General features: G+C 43.2%; 1 protein-coding gene across 4 annotated transcripts in view; it reads left to right on the forward strand.

Moving 5' to 3' along the window:
* The window catches only part of LOC119176154 (protein BANP), a 71,815-nt gene that overhangs the window by 10,927 nt on the left and 36,065 nt on the right, over window positions 1-24,823 (forward strand). Inside the window, exons 1-5 of one of the 4 annotated variants that reach the window (XM_075877203.1) lie at window positions 7-207; window positions 958-1,004; window positions 4,858-5,033; window positions 16,552-16,730; window positions 17,774-17,817. In XM_075877203.1, coding sequence (XP_075733318.1) covers window positions 962-1,004; window positions 4,858-5,033; window positions 16,552-16,730; window positions 17,774-17,817 — 442 coding nt within the window. In that variant the 5' untranslated portion in view covers window positions 7-207; window positions 958-961. Of the gene's footprint in view, window positions 1-6; window positions 208-957; window positions 1,005-4,854; window positions 5,034-16,551; window positions 16,731-17,773; window positions 17,818-24,823 lie in introns of those variants that run through there. The other 3 variants (XM_075877202.1, XM_037427302.2, XM_075877201.1) reach the window with 3 other exon arrangements.

The raw sequence follows: 24,823 nt of genomic DNA on the forward strand, positions 1-24,823 counted from the left end.
GATTTCGTTTGAGATTTTGCGGGGCGCTCACTTTTCGTTTCTGGTTGTGCCGCTCTCGCTGAAAATATTTGCTACTCTGAAAGAAGTTTAGTTTACGTGTCTTTCGCTGTCGTGTCATCACAATCATGACGATTAATTTTAGGCCTCGGCCTCATGTTAACTTTCACACTTCGGCGCTCTAACTGTTTGAACTACTTATTAGAGGCGGTTCGTCTGCTGTTACTGCGCTTCTTTCGCTTAGGCGATCGTTGTCTTCCTCATCACTTTGCTGCAAAAGATGGGCTTTAAATATAAGCACTTTCATCATAAACGTTGTACTCGCTTAGTAGAAAAATCCTGAATGTACCGTTGTTAACGTTGCCGTGGAGCTTCTTCGTGGCCCATCTCGTGCAACACTTTTTGAAAATTGAGAAAATAATTATTTCTCTCTCTCCCGATGAACTTTCGAATGTTCACCGTTACGGCAGTTTTTCTTTATCATCCAATGAATTGAACAACTGCACGGTAGATGACAAAACAAAGCTGGATGTTATCGTTTTCCCTCCATTTCTGGTCATAGTAAATTCCGGAGCAGTTCTTCACTGCGTGTTGCCATCTCATTCTTACTTTCGCTCAAGAAAAATGTGTGTGCTATATGAAATAAAAAGCTGCATGTTTCTCGCATTGAAATAGTGTAAATGCGCGCCCCTTCATAATGCATGTGTACGCAGCGTCTGCGAAGTTTTTCTGCTAAAAAAGGGAACGATAAAAATGATTCAGTACTGCCGCGTGTGCAGTGTACATTAAGAAAAATTTTCTTTTGTGTGTGGGAACGTGAGCTACGCAATATCTTTAAAATTATATTATTCATCGTTTCTGGGCACATATCGCTCGGATGTGTGCGCCGATCCAAGTAAACGCAACAGGTCGATTGCCAACTGATTCTCAGAACCGAACAGCGTCTATTTTTCATTCTAGGAGGATGGCGGACGACCCACCTTCGTCATTTCAAGTCACAGTAAATGGTGATTATGTCTTTGGTCTTTCTTTTTGCAAAAGAACGTGCGTGATGTGCGCATATCTCTCACGTAAATTTGTCGTTGAAACACTTTAAAGTACTTGCAAAGTGGCAAGCACTTTGAATTGTTTTCAGGAAGCGTCAGGAGAATTTCGGTCATATATTTAGAAAAAAAAAAAGACTATTCATGATTGTGATAATGCACTGTGGCTTTAGTGCTCATGCCCAACCACGACATGTGTTATGTGCAAATTGGCAAGCCTCTAAGTTTTTCTTGCATTTCATTTTTGGTTCAGAGTTTCATGCCTGCAGAAAACACTTCGTGCAATGTGTAATATAAAAATTGTACTTTGAAGACTTACTGCTTGAATATAGTAAATAGCAGGACTGTTCAAGGTGCTAAATTTTGTGTTTTTAGATGCACTTGTTGCTCAATATTTTTGCAGTCTTTAACGAGTTCAAACTGAGAGGGTTAATTGATACAAATTCTTTAATGAGATTTTAGATGAACTTGTTGCTCAATATTTTTGCTGTCTTTTACGAGTTCGAACAGAGAAGGTTAATTGATAGAAATTCTTTCACGAGATTGGAAAAAAATTTTTTTCGATGAGTGACATCGGAGTTATTGGTTCAGTAGCCTGGCAAGAGAGCAGAATTTGTCATCATGATTTCTATCTAAGCTCTTACGTGCTAATACCGTGACATGATTATGTGGCACGCTGTAGTAGAGGGCTCTAGAAATTTTGAACGCCTGGAGTTCTTCCATCTAACAGTACAGAGACCTCTATCATTTTGCCTCCATCATGGTGCAGGGCTTGATCCCCGCAGTCTTTGGGTCAGCAGCTAAGCCCATTTTTTCATCATGGTGACCAAGGCAGAATTTGTGATTGGCAGTCAGTGTTAAGAATTGGTCCAAAGAGTATATTTACAGAAGGGTAAAAATGGTTTGGTGTGTGTGCTAGAAGCATTACCAAGCCGTGATGGCAGCTTCTCACTATTAATGTGTAAGAAAAAGCAGTCATTACATTCCTCCAGTACTGACAAGTAAGGCAGAAACTTGTAGGTTAACAATGAAACTTAAGGTTTTGAAGACTGCAAAGTGAATGATGCTAAGTGACAGTGGTGTTGATATCAGAAGAAATAAGTTGGGTTGAGGTGGCCATGTGTAATGTACCGGGCAGGTAGCCACAGTTTTATCGATTGATTGATTGATTGTTATGTGGGGTTTAACATCTCAAAACTAGCATATGATTATGAGAGACGCTGCTTGGACGGCTCCAGCAATTTCGACCACCTGGATTTCTTTAATGTGCATCCAAATCTGAGCAGATGGGCCTACAGCATTTTCGCCTCCATTGAAAATGCAGCCAGCTGGGATTCGATCCCGTCACCTGTGGGTCAGCAGCAGAGTATCTTAGCCACTAGACCACCGTGGCGGGGCAGCCACAGTTTGATGTTTACACATTTAGTGTCAAAAAAAAAAAAAAGAATACAGTTGAGGATGGGAGAGCACTATTGAATGTGACTAAAGTTGGAAATTTGCAGGCATAAGACTGAGCCATCTGGCCTCATCCTAATTGACCGAGGTGATAGGGTATCACCTTTGGAGCAGCCCAAGAATTCTACATTTTATTTGAAACAAATAATCACTGGCTTCTGCAAAAAAACATTGCTATTACTTTTAACCGACAAAAAAAAAAAAAGCCACATTTTTCAACTGAGGTGAGCTCATATACAGCAGCAACTACAGCCTTAATGATATTTTGTAACTGCAGGATGAAATGCAGGAAGTATTATACTATTCAAAGTAGAACTTTGTCAAGAGCTCTCAAATAAGTTTATATGTAAATATTAAAAAATATTCATGAGTCGCAATAGTATTGAAAGTTGGGCTAGTTGGTGCGGCCACATTATGAGGTACAGCGTGAACTAGGGAAGTGATAGAAGCAGTCCATGTTAAACAATTGGATAAAGCATGTGTCAGTGAGGCATCAATGTATCTCACGGATAAACAGTTCGCAAATCTTCTTGGCACATGTGCCGTTAGGTGATAGGCTGTGTAACTTTTTATATTCTTTTTAAACACTTCTGCACAATGTTGATATGCTTCTTTTTCCATTTTTTATATTTTTATTACATTCATATTCTTGTGTTCTTCGAATAAAACTTTCAGTTGCGAGTCAGTGCTCGTCTGTGTCCCTTCCATCTTCGTCGATCTTGCATTGTAACCCAATAAGCATTCATGAGTCAATGTCATCATGAATGTCATGGACTCATGATAAAGATAGTGAGTTGATGACTGTGTCACTTTGGTGACACTGGTGTTTGATGCAAAAACGCCTTCATCCTGTAGTTAATATAGCACCAATAGTCACGTAAAACCTTGGGCTGCATGCATTTTGGTAATTTGATAATTAAAATGAATGTTACCGTTCTCTTTTTTGAGGTTTTGTTTCTTTGAGATTAGCATTATTTGAAAAATATTCGGTATTATAACATGCACTATTCAATCTGAGTACCAAAATGAACAGAAGACCATTTTATTCGTTATTCAGAATTTTAGATAATTGCACACTTCTACTAGTCGATTAAACATTAGTTGAGCGATTTTTGTGCGGAAATACCAAACCTAAGCTATTAGTTACACTTCCTGTCCCACATTTGCCAACTCACTTCGATAGAAACCTTTCAGTATTTTTTTCTAACGCTAACTCATATGTTTAATCCATATGTTTGTAAGCTGTGGTGACTGGTTTTGAACACAGCCTTATTATTTTTATTCTCTGATCTTTACCACTTATATAGTATCACGTTAAAGAAGAAAAGCGGTGTGACAACGAAACCTGAAAAATAACCAGCGGCATTGTTACCGCGAATTTTCTGCTTATGAAATGCCAACTATGATAAAATGTCCATCCATTAGCTTTTAGAGTTTAGAGAGCCTGCAATACACTGAATGCATATTCGCTTCATTCCAGTTTTAAAGACCATGCTCTATTCTATAGGTTTATGTTCTTTTTGTTAATTTCGGCATGTTGCTTTTTAAGGTTTTAAAATTTCTGGGCATTCCAAAGCGTGTGGCTGTCCACAAACAAGAGAGTTTTGCTAGCCCCGCTGCGGTAGTCTAGTGGCTAAGGTATTCGGCTGCTGACCCGCAGGTCGCCGGATTGAATCCTGGCTGCGGCGGTTGCATTTCCGATGGAGGCAGAAATGTAGGCGCGTATGCTCAGATTTGGGTGTAAGTTAAAGAACACCAAGAGGTAGAAATTTCTCGAGTCCTCCACTACGGTGTCTCTCATAATCATATGGTGGTTTTGGGACTTTAAACCCCATATATCAATCATCCACTCAGAGTTTTGCTAGGGGGACCCAGACTTTTATGTCAGAAAGTTGGTAGATGGGCACATTCATGTTGGCAGATTTTTCTGCACACGGGGTAGAAAAATATGAGCATACTGTGTTAATGCTTACTTAATAATTCAATCAATCAATTTATTGAGCTTCTTTGGATACAATATAACATAGTGAAGTGATTAGGTAATAATTACATTATAAACATTTTTTGGGAATATATGAGAGCATTCACCCTCGGTAGGTAATTCACATAATGTGAAAAACTTGGCATTTTGTTTGCTACCTGTGTGCATGATCGATATTCAAGAGATTTGTTCAAAATGGCATTTTATTGCGGCCTACTTTCTTTTTTTACTTCAGTATGTGTATATATTGTAAGTTGCTTGGCTGCACTGTCCCTAAATTATGTACGTTGAAGGCAGTAGCCAATGTTAAGATAAGATTGGAGGCACAAATAGGCAAGTGAATCCATCACGAGTTTTGTGTTGGGACTACCTTGACAGCAGGGGACAGCCTGCCAGGACTCGTATTGGTGGACCAGATGGCAGAGCAGGCCGACAGCCCATCTCTGCAACTGGTGCCTGTTGTGGGTGGCCAGTTCGTGTTGGCTAAGATGGCTGGTCTGCCTCCTGATGAGGAGAACAGCTTGGCTGGCAGCACCTCTGCACAAGATGACTTGGCAGTGGGTCTTTTGTCTTCTCTTGTAGTACAATGGGAGCCTTGTCGGCAGCTTTTGCTTAGAGGTGCAATTCATGTGGTACTGTTATGAATTTAAAGTGACTTTGTTGCACCACTTTTTCTATTCAAGGAGTGATAGCATGTCATTTTCAAATTTATTTTTTAGTTAGATCTTTGAGTGGATGTCCTGGACCTCGGGAGGCAAGGATAAGCTAGGAAAGTGAGAAATAAAAAAAAAACGATATTCATACTTCTTTAAGCTGTATCGCCTGAATATATGCATGCTTTGAGTGGTTTACTTCGTTTATATAACTTCAAAGACATTTTAGCCAAATATTGCAATGCAACCTTTTAAGCTGCTTTCATGTTTGTGTCGAACTGAACCTACTGTATCCACTGTGTGCTTATCTAAGAGTTCATAGCAACTAGTTTTCAACAGCAGTGCACCTTGAGTTGCTGTTGTTTTGTTTTTAGTTTTTTGAATTCAGGTTATTAATGCATAATTTAGCCAAGAGTTGTTAAACAACCTCCGACTGTGAATTTTTCGTTTCTGACAATTTTACAATAATTTGTACGCGTGTGTCTGGTAATACCGAAATTGAATTGTAAATGCTTGAACATGTCATATAATTAAGGCTAGCTTCATTAATTGTCACCAATTCTAGTGTCACTTCAAAACACCCACCTAAAATCGCAAGGAACTAGTGCTGCACAGCGGGGGAGCACCTGAGACCACGTTCACTCAAGCTTTGGTGACATGAGTCGTGCAGCTTTCAAATCAAGAGACCCGTGCACAATGAACAATGAAGCAATCTGTGTGCTTTGAGTGTGCTTCCCTCAGGAAAAAGAAAAGCATACCTGGCGTCAGCATCCAAAACAACCTTGAGAGCAGCCCGATAACAGAGCGAGAGGGGGCAAGGAACAATAACCCTTGTTGGCTGTCAGTCGTGATTTCGTGTACACTTCTTGAATGTTCTGCGACATAGACGATTGTCGCTTTTTTTGTGGAATTACAAAAGGAGCCTCTAAGTAAAACTAGTGGTGATTTCGCGAAATGCTGAAAGCTCAAATGAGCACTCATGCTTACTTTAAAAAATATTTTAAAATTAAAATATTTTAATGGCAGCATTCATCAGTGATTCAACCGAGGAGTTGGGCCCAGACGGACACCTAGGCACCGGGACAGGAGGAACTCTTCGGAGGCGTCTTGCTCCCACGAAGAACACACAAATTTATTTACATATGTACAGCTGTCAAGAACAATAGGCGTCGAGACGCTTTACATCAGACACGACCAGCCATAACAAAGGCCACAGAGAGAGACTTGCGCTCCTTTTATATCGCCCGATCCGAGCACGCGTGACGCTCCTTTTATATCGCCTGATCCGAGCACGCGCTTTTTGTCCAACGCCGATGCACGTTCGATGTGGCGCACACGGACGGCTCTCACGTTGCTGCAGGACGCGAACCGCGTTAGCAAGGCTCACCGATGACTGTCTCTTGCAGGGCTATGTCCTGCTCTGCCAGTCGTAACAGCCCGCCGGCTGCCCGAAGAGGTCACGTAAGGGCTGCAGTACCGCTGCTCTCTGGGCGACCCTTGTACGTGGTCTGTAGCGATTGTTCATACCCGTCGCACCGGTTGTCGACTGCAACACACACAAATAGCACAAAGCAGGTCGCACAACAAGCGCATTTTGGCGTCGCCAGAATCGACAGCACACCAAAGGCTGCTGGGTTCCAGCATGCAGCTCCACAGCTGCCATGGCCTGGTCACCACTGCCGGGTTGCCCGGCATGGTCAAAGGTGGAACACATAGCTGAAAAAGTCAGCAGTTCGCAGAGGCTAGTTCCAGTACACCTTGCCATGCTGTTGGACCGGCAGGCATTGCTGGATTTCTATTCTGCCTGGTGGGAAGGGACGCGCTCTACCCAATACCAACACTGAGAACACTCAGCTTTCCCGAGATCCACCAGGTGTCAACAATCTTCAAGGCTTCTTGACTTTTTGCACAACGGAAGCCTAAACTGTGGTGGTGACCAGTTAAATAACTTAGGGCTCAGGTGATCGCGTTCCAAACCATGTGACGGAATTCATTCATGTGCTGAACAGAACCTAAACAAAATGCTCATTTTAAGAGCGTTATTTTAGACTCATGTCTGGAAATCCGCACGAAAACACCGTGAAGCTTCACGGAAGCTTTATCCGCGAGGCAGAAACCAGGCGATCCAAACTGAAACATATCCCTCCAGTAGCATGCAGACGGGAGCGTCCAAACGACCCTGACCTGCACGCACACACTTACCTTTGGCTCGAAATCTAAGATACTAATGACCTTTGAGGAAGTGCATGCTGCAACCTGAGACACCACTGAAAATAGATTGGTGTCTACGCCAGTTATATAGCCAGGCATTTACAGTCCATTATCCTGTATGTCACTTTCTGCGGCTTTATTATTGCTGTTCCCACAAATGATCTCTCCATTTTCGCCATCCTGCCCATTTATATCACTATATATAGGCGAGAGAACCTTTGATTCAACACTTCCTGCTTTAGCATTGTATGCTACCCAACCGACAGTTCCAGTTTGGCTATCCTGCCCATCCACGTCTCTTATCTGCTGACGATAGCACCACCGGCTGTATGCTTTCTGGTTTGATGAGTGCATGTGCACACTCTTCCTGCTCAAAGATATCGCATTTGCCCTAAGCAGAGAAAAACCTTTGTTCATGAGCGAGTCATCCTGGCATTCTGCCATGCTTGGCACACCTGTTAACTCCGACTGGCGACAAACGCTGCACTCACCAGCTTGCTAAGCCGTGCGTAGCACGTTTATTGCACCTGTTCCGTCGTGAATCTCTGCATTTAGTGTATCCTGACCATCGGCAAATTTCGCCAAGATAATCCGAAGCTCAAGCCTCAATTATTCCATTCTCCTTTCGTGAGCTGCAGCTTCCTCTCTCCGTCTGGCAGTCTCTCTCTCAAGCGAAAGCCGCTCTTGTTATGCGGCTTCCTTATGCCTGGCCTGTACGAACTCCCAACTATCGCAAATTCTCTCCTCATTGTTGCCAGAATCATTAATTGCCTGTATTAAATGCGGCTTCCTATGTACCCTCGCAGTAAATCTGGTTTCTTTAACTTCTTCGAATCCATGGCCACCCAGCGCAGACTTCTGTTGCTCAAGCTGCTTGAAGGTACCTCTAATAAACACTAGTCTTTACGAAGCAGTCACCAATCTACCCCTTTGGATAAACATCACCATCTATCTATCACACCTTGTAGAAACCCTATGGAAAGCAAGCACTCACCAGCATCAGTACCAGGAAAAAGCACGAACTGGATTCAAACGAATCCTGCCGCTACCAACCAGTTGATGTAACCGAGGAGTTGGGCCCAGGCGGACACCTAGGCGCTGGGACAGGAGGAACTCTTGGGAGGTTTGCTGCTCACATGAAGAACACACAAGGTACAGCTGTCAAGAACAGTAGGCGTCGAGAAGCACCTTTATATCAGACACAACCGGCTGTAAGAAAGGCAACAGAGAGAGACTCCGCGCACACGTGACGCTCCTTTTATATCGCCCGATCCTAGCATGCGCTTTTTGTCCGATGCTGATGCGCGTTTGAAGTGGCGCACACGGACGCCTCTCCCGTTGCTGTAGGACGCAGACTGCATTTGCAGGGCTCACTGACGACTGTCTCTTGCAGGGCTATATCCTGCTCTGCCAGTCATAACATCAGTTATAATCGGTCGGTAGTGCTTATGCATGCAGGGCTATCAAACAACACAAGCATCTTGAGTTTCCAAATTTGGTGTCAGGGGTCTTTTAACATTTTAATACGAGTCTTTTAAGATTTTAATAAGCAGCTATTTTATAAACACAGTGCATTGAATTTACATACTTGAAAAACAATGCTCCCTTGCATCCGTTGGTAATTGTTTCTAGCACTGTACATGACACTACCTGATATGTCATAAATAGGCTTGTACGAATAGTGAATTTCAGGTTCGAAGCGAATGGTGATATTGGTCTAATAATTTCGAATTGAATTTGAATAGTATATATCACATATTATAAAGAGATATAGACGTATTTGTCATTACTAAACTTTACTTTACAGTACTTTTTAAAAATTGATACAAGGTCTGTGCAAATGGCATTCTTTTTGGTTCATAGGAAACAGAAACAACTTTGAATAGTAGCAGGATTTGACTTTCGGTATAATGCAAATGATTACCTAGCAAATATGTTGAGTTTTAAATTTTACTGTACTATCTAGAGCACATTAACCAGTATAAGAAGCTTTTAAACTTGAAGAATGATGAATCGATGCGAGGGTGATATGTTCACTTAACCTTAAAGTGGGACTTCATGGCAGTTTGGCTTCTTTTTTTTCATAAGGTGCTTTCATGGCTTAGCACCCCTTTACTGCAGTGAAACCACTTTGAGAGGGGCTACATGCGGACTAATATACACCTGTAGAAAATAGATTGAAGCTGGAGCTCGGAGGCGAGCCCCGTCGCGGTGGTCTAGTGGCTAAGGTACTCGGCTGCTGACCTGCAGGTCGCGGGTTCGGATCTCGGCTGCGGCGGCTGCATTTCCGATGGAGGTGGAAATGTTGTGGGGCCGTGTGCTCAGATTTGGGTGCACGTTAAAGAACCCCAGGTGGTCGAAATTTCCGGAGCCCTCCACTACGGCGTCTCTCATAATCATATGGTGGTTTTGGGACGTTAAACCCTACCTATCAATCGAGCTCGGAGGCGAGTAAGAAGAGGTTGGCCAGGGGCACGCTCTGTATATTTTTTTTTAGATTCACGTTGTGTCAGCAATAAATGAAAATGTATCAGATCTGCGGTCTCTCTGGTCCTTCCGAAACTGGTGCCGTGAACCAGGATACCTGAGTACAGTTGCGGAGACTTCAACCCCCTTCACAACAATGTGTTGAAGAACGGAACAGCGGCGTTTGGCTCAACAACGAACCACTGCAGGAAAGACCACGACCGATGACTTTTGGCGACGCACCTACACAGGCAAGAGCTCTTTCAAGAAGTTTTTTAAGCATGAATAGAGACGTCCTATCGAAGAAGCAGAAGACGCTTCGAGCTAATGGGACAACGCTTACGAGCGAAATTGATAAGAAGGTAAAAGAAGACGTTGATCGAGCGCAACTAATGACACTTCTAAACCAGATGAAGATGAAGAAAATAGAGAAAGACACCAACGAACCAGCAACGACGAACTGTGACTCAACATCTAGACAGATGACTTGTAGTTTGAAAGAAATAGAGCTTTTGAAGATAAATATACGCAGCAGAGAAGAAACTCGTGAAGAAAATTTCGATGTTACCCAGTCACCACTCAGCATGAGGCGGACTAGAAAATCTATGCTTCAAAGTACCTCGATGAAAAAATGCATCTTATGTGAGATGACTGTACATTACACGGAAGATTGCACAAGAAGCATGACAATGAAACAAAAGAAAAAAGCCTTGCAGCGGGATCGAAGGTGCTTCAGTTGCACTAGACCTCACCACATGGCGTAGATATGCCACGCTAACGTACACTGCAAGACATGCAAGGGGAGGCACATGACATCCATGTGTAGACCACATGCGCCTGCAGGAAAGTCGACTCAACAGAAAAGCGCCAGTGATAAGCACGTATGTACCAGCGCACAACCTGACTGGTTAGACACCAGCAAGTTTTGCAACATGCACGCACAGCAGTCTGGAGAACACAAGTGCATACTACTGCAGACAGCCTTTCCGTGGATGGAGGGAGAAGGCCGCGGGTGCTACACACGTATTCTGCTGGACAATGGGAGCCAGAGGACATTCATCCTCAAAAGACTGTCAAGAAAACTGGTGGGGCAAAGTAAAAAATCTGAAAGGATCACTGTTGGATCATTTGGAAGAGGAGAGATGGAACTCGACAGGAAAGTTGTAGAATTCATCGTGAAAAAGGCCCCTACACCAGAACACGTCTTGACTGAGGCGCTGGAGATAGAAGTTATATCCTGCGACGCACTATCATTGCCAAAGTTGACAATACACGAAAAAGCAAGATCAATATGAATTTGTTTGGCTGATGACAGTAAAAAGATGGGCAATGAGAGCGAAAATCTGGAAACTTCAATATTAATTGGAGCAGATTATTACTGGGCCGTAGTTACTGGTCGCATTAGCGAGATTCATCCAAAAGTAATGGTGATAGAAATGGTGTTTGGATGGACGGTATCAGGTCCAGTAGAACTTTGCTGTGTACCACTGAAATCATAAATGGTTATGATACTCAAGGTCAGTGCCAAGTCTGACACGATCGTTGATGAATCGCAAAGATTCTGAGACTTGGAAACCATGGGAATCAAGGAGAAACCCGTAACAAAGCTGAGCGATGACCATGTGCTAGAGTACGTCTGACAAACAGTGGAGTTCAAAGCAGGAAAATACCAAGTGCGGCTACCATGGAAGGAAAACATAACGTTGGGCGACAATAACACTATAGCAGAGAAGAGGCTTATTCAGGTGACAAAGAAATTAAACAAAGATAAATATGACCTCCAATTTTACTACAAAGCTGTCCGAGAGTACTTTAAGCAAGAAATAGCAGAAAACGTCAAAGAAGCTGCCAGATCAGATATACAAATTAAATTTGTCTACTACATGCCGCATCACGTAGTAATCAAGAAAGACCGAACAACAACAAAGATACGGATTGTCTTTTACACATCGTCAAGCCAGAACCCTGGAGAATCCCTGAATGACAACTTGGAAAATGGGCCATACCTTAACCTCGACATCACAAGTTTGCTGATGAACTTTCAACAGCACAAAATTGCCTTGTCATTCGATGTGTAAAAAGGATTTTTACAAATCGGAATACACGAAAATGACCCAGACGCCTTGCGATTTTTGTAGTGTGAAAAGATACCTAGCGAAAAACTAGGTAGCAAACCCGAAGAGTAGGAAACCCGAAGATAAGAACATGGAGAATGACGAGGGTAACATTTGGCAGCACACGAAGTAGCTTTCTTCTAGCGGCAACAATTCATCGACGTTTAGACAAGTTCGAAGAGAAATATTCTGCAGTTATGATGCAACTCCGTAAAGGAATTTATGTTGATGATGTCTTACTAGGAGCCGACGAATACTCAACATTGGCAAAGCTGTACAAAGAAGCAAGGGACATTTTTCGTAGTGCAGGAATGAATTTAAGGAAATTGACTACAAATAACGCTGAACTAAGAAAACTACTTGATGAAGGAGGAGAAGATTTAGATCGAGCAATCAGAAAAGATGCACAAATTAAGGTTTTGGAACTGAAATGGAATTTCATCGACGACGTGTTGAGCTTTCCCGACACCACATGGTGAAAGGACATGGATATGAGACAACTCGCAAAACGACAAGTTCTGCAAGCTATGGCAAGGCTATGCGACCCTTTAGGTTTTTTGACACCATTTTCAGTTAGAGCAAAATATTGCTGCAGAAAATTTGGATGGCGAAACTGAAATGGGACGACCCGTTGCCAAGCCAGCACCGAAGGACTGGTCGGAGGAGCTTCAGCACTTAGATGACTTCACCATTAGCAGATGCTATGACAACAACATGTAAGCTTAAATGAAAGCATCGACTTTACATGTGTTCTCTGATGCAAGTCCAATGGCGTAGAGAGCAGTACATTGTAACAGAATACTCTGATGGAAGCAATGAAGCCAGCTTAATAATTGCTAAGATAAAGTCGCTCTAATCAAAAGGATTGCCTTAGCAATAATGAAGTTGTCGGCTGCCACAATATCAGTCAGATTGGCCAGTCATATAACTGAGAATTTCATCAGAAAAGTAAAGAGCATTAAATTATGGACTGACTCTTGAATTGTACTATGCTGGATAAAGTCAAACAAGATGAAAGATCTGTTTGTTCACAATTGTGCAGCAGAAATCAAGAGCAAGTCCAAAGAGGATCAATGGAGCTATGTTAAAAGTGACGAAAATCCTGCGGATTTGATGACAAAGGGCATGAAAATGAAACGTTTATTGAACAGTGAATTATGGTGGAAAGGCCTCACGTGGGTGAAGAACAAAAAACAATAGTCTGATTATGAAATCGCGATAGAAGCGGACAGAGACAACAACAAAGACAACGAAGAGACCGTGGCAAGCTTAACTACCACCGCGAGTCAAGAAAAGATAATTGATGTGAACAGGTTCAGATCGTACAAGAAAGCATTAGAAGTTACAGCAAGGCTAATGCGTTACATTGGAAATATAAGAAGAAAAAGGAAAATAGGTTCTTTTATAGGGGAAGAAATGGACCAGGCAAAGTTTGTGCTGATATAGCAGGAGCAGAAGACGTTACAAAATGCAGTGACACGAATGTATGACACCATGAATCTGTATGCCATGAACATCTTCGAAGACAGTCAAGGTGTCTTACGAGTGAAAGGGAGGCTTCAGTGGAGTGATTTGAGCTTTGATGAGGAGCATCCTATTGTTTTGCGAAGAAAAAGTCAGTTGCCAGAACTCTTAGTTCTTAATGCGCATTAAGTGACAATGCACGGTGGCATTGCAGCAACATTGACACATTTAAGAACGAGGTTTTGGATTGTTCGTTGTCGACAGATGGTGAAATAACTTATAAAGAAATACATCACATATAGGAGGTTCGATTCCAGACCAATGATGCAGGAAACTTCATGGCTACCGGCTGACAGGATAACACAGACGAGGCCATTCAACATAGTTAGTATAGACTGTGCTGGACAGCTGAATGCTCGAGAAGAGAAAGGCAGCAATATTGCAAAGTTCTACATTGTGATATTTACATGTGGAGTGACAAGAGCTCTACAACTAGAGTTGGTCAAGAGGATTTCATTAGAAGCATTTATACAAACATTCCAAAGATTTTTAGCTAGAAGAGGATTGTGTACAACAATTTACAGCGACAATGCAAGAGTGTTCAAGGAATCTGAGAAAGAGATAAAGAATATATTAAAGATGGCAGATGAAATGGTGCAACAGTATACCAGTAACGTGAAAGGGAAATGGAAATTTATTGCAGAGTTAGCTCCATGGTGGGGAGGACTTTATGAAAGACTGATCAGAAGCTTTAAAACGTCCATGGCGAAAACTATAGGAGCTCGACTTATGGATGAAGAAGAACTGCAGACTAACAACCGGCCTTTTACTTATGTGTATGACGATCCTAACGAGCCCCAACCCATCACACCAGTGGATGTTATAGGAGGCAGGCGAGCAATTAAGAAGCAGGAAGACAACAAACTTGGAGAATACAGTTTGCTGAATTACTGGAGTGCAAGAAAAGAGGCCATGATAACATGGTGTAACAAATGGGAAAGGGAGTACCTGAGGGAGCTTAAGGGTGCCAGGGGAAGAACAGAAGCTCACACAACTATACAAGGAGATGTACTTCTGCTTGGAGAAGCGCGAAAAAGAACACAGTGGCAACTCTGCAGGGTCTAAAAGATTTTCCCAGGCAAGGATGAACGAGTGAGAACATGCTTGCTTCGGACATCTGAAGGAAAACTGGTCAAGAGGCCGATTCTACTGCTGTATTCACTCAAAGGCTGCTTTGGTTGAATCTGGCCGGCGGGAAGATGTAGAAAACAGATTGGAGCTGGAGCGCGGAGACAAGGAAGAAGAGGTTGGCCAGGCGCATGCTCTGTACATTTTTTTAGATTCGAGTTCTGTCAACAATAAACGAAGACGTATTGAATCTGCGGTCTCTCTGGTCCTTTTGAAATATACACCTGTTCGTTCATTTTGAATACTTCGAATTTTTCCGCAACTCGAATTCGAATCGAACTGTATTCAAATGCAGCGATATTTGTTTGAATATTCGAAGCATTTGAATATTTGCACAAGCCTTGTCATAAAGCATTCTGGAAGGTAGCAAAACTAGATAAGTCGTGGTGTTAGAAAAGATAATGTGCTAATTATAGCTTATAGCAATCTGATGTAATTGGCATATCATTTATTCAATCTGATGTAATTGGCATATCATTTATTCACAGTTATGTGTAATGGAAAAGCTGTTGGCACTGCCTTGCCAATAGTAATAGAAGATGCATTCATGAATCCAGTTTTTGCATTTTGTGTCATATGTAGAGTGCTATATTGCGCAGTAACAAAGGAGAAGAAGATCGCTATCCTATGTGCATGGGAACTGGCACAGTGCTTTGAACAGTACTGCATGAGGCTAATGTGTTGCAATGCAGTATGCAGTGTGTGCTAGTTATTTCTCATCAGTGCTGCACTTCATAAATGTCTATATTACCGATAGGGTCAGAAGTTATATTTGAAATCTAAAAGAAAAAAAAAAGTATTGAAGGCCATGCTCACTTAAACTAAGGATATGACATATTTGGAAACGATAAATCTCTTTGGTGAGCCTGCTCAGCATTTTGGGGCATATTTACATTCAAATGATTCCAATGACAGGCAGATTGCCCCTATCCCTCAAGAGGAAAGTATATAACAGCTGCATCATGCCGGTACTTAGCTATGGAGCAGAAACCTGGAGACTTACAAAGAGGGTTCAGCTTAAATTGAGGACGACGCAGCGAGCAGTGGAAAGAAAAATGGTAGGTGTAACCTTAAGAGACAAGAAGAGAGCAGAGTGGATTAGGGAACAAACCGGGGTTAAGGATATCATAGTTGAAATCAAGAAGAGGAAATGGACATGGGCCGGGCATGTAGCGCGTAGACAGGATAACCGCTGGTCATTAAGGGTAACTAACTGGATTCCCAGAGAAGGCAAGCGGGTTAGGGGGAGACAGAAGGTTAGGTGGGCAGATGAGATTAGGAAGTTTGCGGGTATAAATTGGCAGCAGCAAGCACAGGACCGAGTTGACTGGCGGTACATGGGAGAGGCCTTTGTCCAGCTGTGGATGTAGTCAGGCTGCAGGACTACGTCCTAATTCTAATTTAAACATTACTTTCAAAGTATTGCTCATCTACTTCTGATTTCCTTGCTGACTGGAACATTAAGCAGTTTTTGAAAGGCGTGAATTTGAGATTCAGAGGACTTCTTGATAAGTGAACATGAAAGAGCCGTACAAAGCTTCATTAACTAAAAAAACTGGGTCACTTATTTGGCAGTTAATTTATTCTTAATATCTCCATTATATATTCTATAATGAAATGAAGTACATGCACTAAAATGAGGTATATAGGATAAATGTTCTGTCAAGACAGCGACTGCATTAATTTGCGAAGGGTTTCTTCATATGATGCTATGGGCTTTTTAGGAAGCTGGGTCGGCAGTAGTGTCATGCGCTTTGATGGCTTGTTGGTTTTCTCAAGAGCAGTGCTGATGAAGAGTACTTCCAAAGTCATAGGTGGTTAGTGCTTCTAAGACTTCATTTTCAAAATGTGGAAATCAGCCCTGTTCGAAATTATGGTTTTCTTGAAGCTGTTTAATGCAGTATTAAAACTTCTGGAACACTCGAGCGCAAACGATGATGTATAGCTCAATGTGTGTGTTCTTACCATATCTTCAACAGACACAACTGGCAGAGCTGCAGGCTGAGGTTATGGAAAGGCTAGAGGGGATCTCCAACAAGCTTAGTGCAGTTGAGACACGCTACTCCAACCTTGGGGACAAGATCCACAGTCTTACAACAATGCTACAAACACCAGCATCTGCTGGGAGCTCTGCCAGTACACCCTCTAGTGAGACAAGGTGAGAGAGCAACTGTTTGCAGTCCTGCGTTTGAGTGGTTGTACCTTCGGTCACCAGTGCAGCAAATTCTGTATACAAGCATAGAACAGCTTTATATAGTACCACTGTGACAGGCAGCAATAAATATGTAAGTAAAAAAATTAACTAAAAGTAAAACTGAAGCTTTTTGACGAGTTTTTATAACCTTCAACTCAGCATTATTTTTTGTCACATGTGTACACCACAGGCTTTAAATTTCCTAGTTATTATAATTGTTGCTAGGGGTCCACAGCAGAAAAAGGAGACTTGTACCTGCTATTTGAAAAGTACGGTTTTGCTTAGTTGAGTGGTTAGTTGCAGTCACTTGCTGAGAACATTTGTTGTACATTTACATTTGTTGTACCTGTGTGTAGTTTGAGCCATATTTAGTTCTAAAGAGGCCTCCTGTGGGTCTTGGCCATTTATTTTTGCTGCTCATCCTCTCATTACGACAAATATTTTTAGGGAGTAAATCTTGCCTTTGGTTGGAAGATGCACTTCTGGTTTCAAGAGTAGCCTATAGTCTGCTCTGTGGAGCTTGCAGAGCAAGGGCGAGTCATCGTTCAAAAGTCAAGAGCTTGTTATAAGGTGCAACACTATTGGTATAGCCTGTATTCTTCCACATGTGTTGTCATCATTTACTTAAAGTTACGAGCTTCACTACGAACCGGCACACAGATTATACAGCAGTTTTAGGTGGTTTTTTTTACTATTTTCAAAATCTCGAAAAAAAAAGAAAGACAACTAAGGAAGCAGCCCAAGGAAATCGGTGTGGAAGAGACGAACATGAAAATTAATATGGTGCATGATATGTATAGATAGAAAAATGCATTTTTAGGATTTGGTTTACTCTTGCCTTGCTATAAAATTGGGAATTATAAATTAAAGGCCAGGCAAATACTGGTAAAGTTATGCCAATACAGAGTGTTAGGGTAGCAAACAACTAAAATATGTGCACTGCATAGTGATAAGTGACCTTGGAGAAATCCCAGCAGTGTTTTTTAATAATCTCTCTTCTTTTTTAGGGCCAGTATGCCTGCCTGTGCATCATCACCAGCTGGTGGAACTGGTGAGCTTTATTTTGCTTGAAGAAATATCTGCTTTTCATTGTAATTTTCTTATGCATTAAAGGAGTACATACCGGTACACAGAATTTTGTTAAAATATTTTTGCTTTATTAGTTAGACAGCTGCTTGCTTCATAGCTTTGGCATGAGGCCTAAATTCATTAATTACAATCAACATTTAATTTTTCTGGCTTTTTAGGACTACAAAATTCTTTTAAAAGTTGTGTATGAAAGTAACTAATGCATGCCTTTTTACTGTCCTTAGGAGCTCAAATCTCTGTAGCACTTGTGAAGCAGCGCCGAAGGCCTGCTGCTATACTTTTTAGGTGTCTTTGTGCTTGTACAGCAAAAGCTCATTAATTCAAACTTGAAGGGGACTTTAAAATTGTTTTAATTAAGCGGAGTTTGAATTGGCAGGTGGGCAGTAAAATGAACAGACATTGCGTCACACTGCGTGGGCGAAACCCGAAGAAGCCACTTATGGACTCGTTATTGCGAATGAGGTGACACTACATGTTTGTGGCAGCTGCAGATGATTTCATAAATTGAGTTCATGCAGCCTTAACAGCAAACAGAATTAATTGAACAGTCAGTGATGTGCCAGAAAGAAAGCGATTTCATGTGAGCAGTGAACCGTAATGTTGAAATACATGATGCTATTTTTGCTCTAACATGTTCAATTAATCAAACAAGTGCTGCTGCTTGTTTTGCATCTCTAGTAAATTTGCCCCGCCGCGGTGGTCTAGTGGCTAATAGCCCTGTCACACGTGGCAACTTAAGTATACACTTTGAGCGTGTGTACTTACGCTCATGAAGTGTCATTTTGGTGGTTCGCTGCTACACAAGAAAGTGAATTGTACTTTCGAAATGATGGCAGTGGCATTTGTAGCACACCGTATATTTGTTATTTTTGCGCCTGTGTCTCATCGTCGGACCATGTTGTCTTTGGGCAAGTAGAATTAGCAGCACACGCTATCGTAAACGACTGAAGAACGACTCGTCTACTCATGTGCAAGTCTGCCTGGAAGTAAACAACGCGGCAATAGCAGCCATTGCACAGCATGTGCTGCCGCATCGCCCTAGCGGACGTGGCCGCAAACTTCCCGACGATTAGAGTAGTGAGGTTTCTTGTGGTATTTTATGACTTGTTTTAATGCATATCAGTATTCCTCAAAACAAAAGCAATGGTTTAAAAATAGTATGAGTGCCGCTTTAGGCAACAGCGTATTTATGTACAAGTCGCTGATACCAACGCTACACATTTCGTCGCAGCTGTCACAGCGAAATGAGGTTAGCGAACACACTTACCGGCAAGTGTACTTTGCTGCGAGTGACACTAAACTTTCTCGTATGACAGTGTGCAAATGACACTCATGGCGAAGTGTACTCGCTCAAAGTGCACTTAAGTTGCCATGTGTGACGGGTATAAGGTACTCGGCTGTTGACCGGTAGGTTGCGGCATCAAATTCTGGCTGCGGTGGCTGCATTTTCGATAGATGCGAAAATGCTTTAGGCCCGTGTGCTCAGATTTGGGTGCACGTTAAAGAACCCCAGGTGGTCGAAATTTCCGGAGCCCTCACGATGGCGTCTCTCATAATCATATGGTGGTTTTGGGACGTTAAACCCCACACATTATTATTGTATGCATCTCTAGTAAACTTGGTTTGGTTTGGTTTTCCATCACATTGGGATCACTATGGGTCGACATATACATATTTTGCGCGATACATTGCTATAGTAATGCTGTTTGTATATGTTTAAAACATATTCACTACATCCAAACCTCGTTATAACAAAGTGGAATCTCACATGAAAATAAGTTCGTTATATTAAAAAGTTTATTCAAAGGTATAGTATTTCTAACTGTAGCTAATGCAAGACTACTCTTCATTTATTTTGTTATAAGCAATATTTCGTTATATATGGGTTTGTTATATTGAGGTTTGAATATGCCCCTGGCTTTCGCATGCATAACAGCACCTCTAAACAGAGCATTCAATGTCTTAGAACTTACAAACCGTTTTTAATGAGGCTATTTTCATCATTATATGGTCTGGTGGTAACCACTTTCTATATATATATATATATATATATATATATATATATATATATATATATATATATATATATATATATATATATATATATATATATATATATAGAAAGTGGTTACCACCAGACCATATAATGATGAAAATAGCCTCATTAAAAACGGTTTGTAAGTTCTAAGACATTGAATGCTCTGTTTAGAGGTGCTGTTATGCATGCGAAAGCCAGGGGCATTCATCTTGCTTATCGAAGCCTGCATGACTAGGCTGTTTTCAAAGAGCTGGCACTTTCTTCTGCTCTGTGTATACAAAAACTTCGTGAGGGATATAGGCCCAGCATTGTGAACATAGTGACCCATGTTGTGGGCCATGTTGGCTGTGGAGAACTATGATGTAATGTTTTCTAGGAAATTTTTCGTTCAGTAATTTAAGTGCACAATAGCTTCTGCATATAGAGGGCGCACTGGTTGTCTTCTTTATAGCTTCACACAAGCATTTTGTATATATAGTACCAGAGATTTGGCAACTGACAACATGAATCGCTTTAAGACCCAACTTTCAGTTATGAACCAGCATCCCAACTTTCAGTTACGATCAAGTTTTGAGCATGTGCTGGTCTTGTCGTGGTTCAACCATATGTGCAGCTTGTGACTAATCTTGTAGCTTTGTTGAATGTAGCCTCAAGGAGAAGTATGTGTTCTGTGCTCAGTTATTCTGCATTGTGCATCCTGTACAAGGCTCTTGGACACTTCTGTTGTGCAAACACACACGCTGCTGCACCAGCATCTTAGAAGCAGCTGAGGATGACAGTGTTGGCCAGTGGCAGTTGCAGGTTACTGTGGCATGTCTTTCAGTGCTGCCATATATTTATTACCCAGGGTGGATCCAGTCGCTCATTTGGGGGGGGGGGGTTGCCTGAAGTAGCACCAAAAAGGGGAGCGTGGTCATCACTTCTTTGAGTTTAATAGCAGAAAAAGCCTTTCATAGCATAAATACTCTGAATGCGTGCTCACATTGGTTTCACTCATTTTTCCTAATTGGTGATAGGAGGTGGACTACAAGCACAGAAGTGAGGAATGGGGGTTATTAGGACTGAGGTCCGACAGCACACCATCTCTGCTGCCAGTCATTGCGGCTTGGGTCCGGCGGGTCTCGTCGTTGGTAGCTGGCCACCGCCATCGAACCCGTTTAGCCCATCTTGCAGGGAGGAAAGCGCGTTCTTCAGGAGATATTTACAGAGGTTTATTTTACATTATTTACAAGTGAGGGTTTCTCGCCACTTGACGAACATGTTAACGAAGATGTCGCCCTACATGGTGACGATCTCGTCAAAAGCTCTACATAGAAAAGCATCAGCACTGCTTCGAAGAAGCACAAGAAGCAGCCCGCGAGGGCTGATTATAAACAGTCTCCTTTTCCCGATCCGTGGATCAGGGAAAGGGCGCCAAATCACACTGTCCAATCACCTGTCACACAAAACATGCGAGGGTGACGCGCACACACTGCCGAGTAAACGTCCAATATTGAGGCTTGGTCGCTGCAGTGCACTGTGTCACGAATGTGGCTCTTTATCATGTGCGTCCCTCTGGGCGAGGGGTCCCGAGCTCACGACAGCATGCATCTAAAGGGCCGCCGTAACCAAGCTCAAGAGGGTCTGTCGAACTGCTTGCTCAAATAGCGGGGGGACTTGCGGCTGCCGCCGCTGTCCCTTCCAAGGAAGATGTTGCCACTGCGTAAACCCTTGCCTTCCTCTCGCGAAACGGCCTACGCCGTCGTGGTGGCACGATGCCTCATCCTCCAGTCAGGAGAGACAATACATGGCAAATATAGACTGGCAGTTGTTCGGAGACTAGTGCGAGGTTCAAAAAAACACCGCTTCCTTGTTAGCCCAGGTGCCGTACTTAACAGCTTCTCCGCCGGGGAAGAAAAATCCCGAGATACAGTGTCCAGCAGGTACTGTGTAGAGGGATCTGTATGGCAGCCTGTCGGCTCGTCCTCCCCTACTCTTGACCTGAACAGTAGGTTCGATGATCACATCACTGCAAAACCCTAGAGAACGCCGCACGCAGGGATGAGGTGACCTCCTCCGTCATCCTACCTGCACATGACAACATAAGCACCTGCGAAAAGTGCACCGAAAACACAGCCACAAACCAGCAAGCACACGTCAGTCCTCCACTAAAAACCACCAGGCTTAGCTCCACTCGTGATAGCCTTTTCCCATATCTTAGTATTAATTCTGTGTCCTTCCCATCGCAACACTAAAAGCAGACACTTTTGAAAGCATGTAAGAGCTGTAAAACACACAGACTCAGTGGTCCTTCCAAAAAACTAAAAAAGAATTCAACGCACCAGCCGGCCGGTGAAAGCAAGAATCGACTTGAGGCTCTCGTTATATTAGGGCAACGACTTGGTCATTGATAATAAAGAGAAGCTTGCGCCTGACCCTATCGATCCAAAACATTGCGCCGCCAAAGCTAAAACTGTCCCAGTGGAAAGAAAATATAAAATCTGGCATGCTGCCCCATCAGGAACGCTGTTCACAACCGACATCTGTAACGACACGTACTAGTGCCATGAGCATCTACTCGGTGGATGTGTGATTATTCTAGCTGTGCTTTTCTCGGTTTGAATTCTCACCAAACAAGTCAGCAACTCCCGTGATAACTTTATTTTAATCGCCTCCATACAAAACACATGCGGAAAAAAAAACAGTAAAGAAATGAAAACAACTTTGGCATGGCTCTTCTCAAAACTCACACAAAGCATAGCTTCACTCATTTTTTCCCCGCAAGCTTCTGGCTTCAACTCTAACGTTTTCACTATTCAACTAGTGGTACACTGACCTGATATTTACATGCGTCTACACATGACATGTAACGGAAATGCCATAAACTCTTTTCCAGGTCAGCTGTCGTCATCTTAATTTCAGGGATCTCATCTCACTAGCCTTGGAACTCTCTGTAATGCGTGTCGCTATCCTTCTAACAAATATATATATAGTCGAGCCCGCTTATAACGAACCTGAGCGTGACGTGGCATCCGTTCGCTGTATCCCGAAGTTCATAGTAAATGAAACACAGCTTTTAAAAACAGTTGCGAGTGAAAACACCAACTTTTTTTGCCCCAAAAAGTCCGCGATGCACGTGTTCTCGAGTTCATTTAAAACGGCAGGGTGCTCGTTCGCCGAGGCTCGCGGCATAAGCTGCATGAGGCACTGGCTCCAAAGTTTCGTCGTTCTCGCAGTCCGATTCCTTCAAATCGCTCTCGCCACATACTTAATTCACAATGCCCCAATCCGTGCATGGTTCCGCAGTGTTGGGATCATCATCGGCCGTAATTAAACCATCGCAACAGATGTCCCACCCGCTCTCTCGGGTCGGAGTCGACGACGCGTGGCCACAAATCACCGCCACAGTTCAGAAGCTTCAGGCTCGGCATCGGGCCCGACGTCGACGAAGTTGGTCTCGCGAAAACAGTTTCGCGCGCATGTAGTCGTCACCACAGCCCACGAAATATTCACTAACTCCACAGCTGAATATAGGGATTCCCGAAGCGGCAAGTTGGCTGCCAGGTGGTCAACAGCTATGAGCAAGCGCTCCGCAACGCGGCACCTAACGCGCTGATTATGCTCAAGCCAAGTGGTCACAGTTTCGACGTTTTGTTGAGCGGCACGAAAAAGCGTGCTAGTCGTCCCATCGGCCATCATGACCACACACGCAAACCAAGAGCGAGCAAGACGCGCACACGCGACACACATGCCAGAGTGCGTGCAACAGCTCTAGGTTCATTTCCAGTCAGAAAACGAAACTAATTCGAGCCACGTCGCGGAGCAGCGGAGACGGGCGAAGGGGTTGTGAACAAGAGAGATGAGCAGACTTGCGAGAGAAAGGCAAGGAGTTGCGATAAAAAGAGGGGAGGATGCGGCGGGAGGGCAACATTAAGAACCAAAACACACGGGAAGGAGGCAGGTTGGGTAGCTTGCTTGAAAGGTCCGCGAAACTCGCATGTAGAAAAACTTGGAAAGAGTGCATGGCCGCCTGAATCGGTGCGTGCGGCGGGGTTCGAAGAATCGGCGGCCGTTGTCAAAAAATCGTTTTGTTGCGCCGGCGGGTTTGCGTGGCCTCACAAACTTCAATATTTCGCGATTCGTTCCGCGCAAATTAACAATCGTTTTCGCGCTTCCGCATGCGCACAGAAGGCATGCTCAGCCGAGTGCGAAGTGAGTAAAAACAAGTCCTAAACACGAAACTAATCGCAAATTATCAGAGTCGGTGGGGTAGCGTACGTGTGTGCACTAGTCGCAGACTATCGGATACAGTCGGTGGCCGACGATGTTGGCAAATGGTCTGGTCACTCCAGGCCGGCGACACCATCGACAGTACTAGCGATCAAAAACAGGGTTGATGGCCGACCGGTCTTCGAAAGATCGGTGGCACTGTGAAAACACGGGCCTCGTCTGGCGATGCGGGGTACTCAGGGTAGCGGGGGGGACAAAGGACGGAGGGGTGCGTAACAAAAAGCGGTCGGGGAGAGCGGCAACTAGAGGGGCGCGGAGGCAGGGTCGGCATTTAACAATAAGAATGTATGGGCACCTCGCCGATGCCTGATCGGTGGTCGAAATTGGTTTCCCGGGAAGTCGGCAGGCCGCTGACTCAGTTCGCTGTAAACTATCAGCAGCGCTGGGAGACGTTCGTTGCAAGTGCGATTTTGTGCCATTGAACCAATGTATATTTTGACGGTCACGCGGATATTGTTCATTTTAAGCGAAAGTTTGTTTTAAGTGGGGCCGTTATATGTGGGCTCGACTGTACTACGCATATAGGCTACCAAAATGATAGAGCGCTGACGAAAACAAAGTTCAAACTAATTATTTATGAAATCACTGAAGTAAACAAATAAAACGTTCCTTTTTACAGTCCCGAGTCAACATTTTTGAGAAGATAACAGCTGTTCTCAAC

The sequence above is a fragment of the Rhipicephalus microplus genome, chromosome X, assembly GCF_043290135.1.
Source record: "Rhipicephalus microplus isolate Deutch F79 chromosome X, USDA_Rmic, whole genome shotgun sequence".
NCBI classification, from domain to species: Eukaryota; Metazoa; Arthropoda; class Arachnida; order Ixodida; family Ixodidae; genus Rhipicephalus; species Rhipicephalus microplus.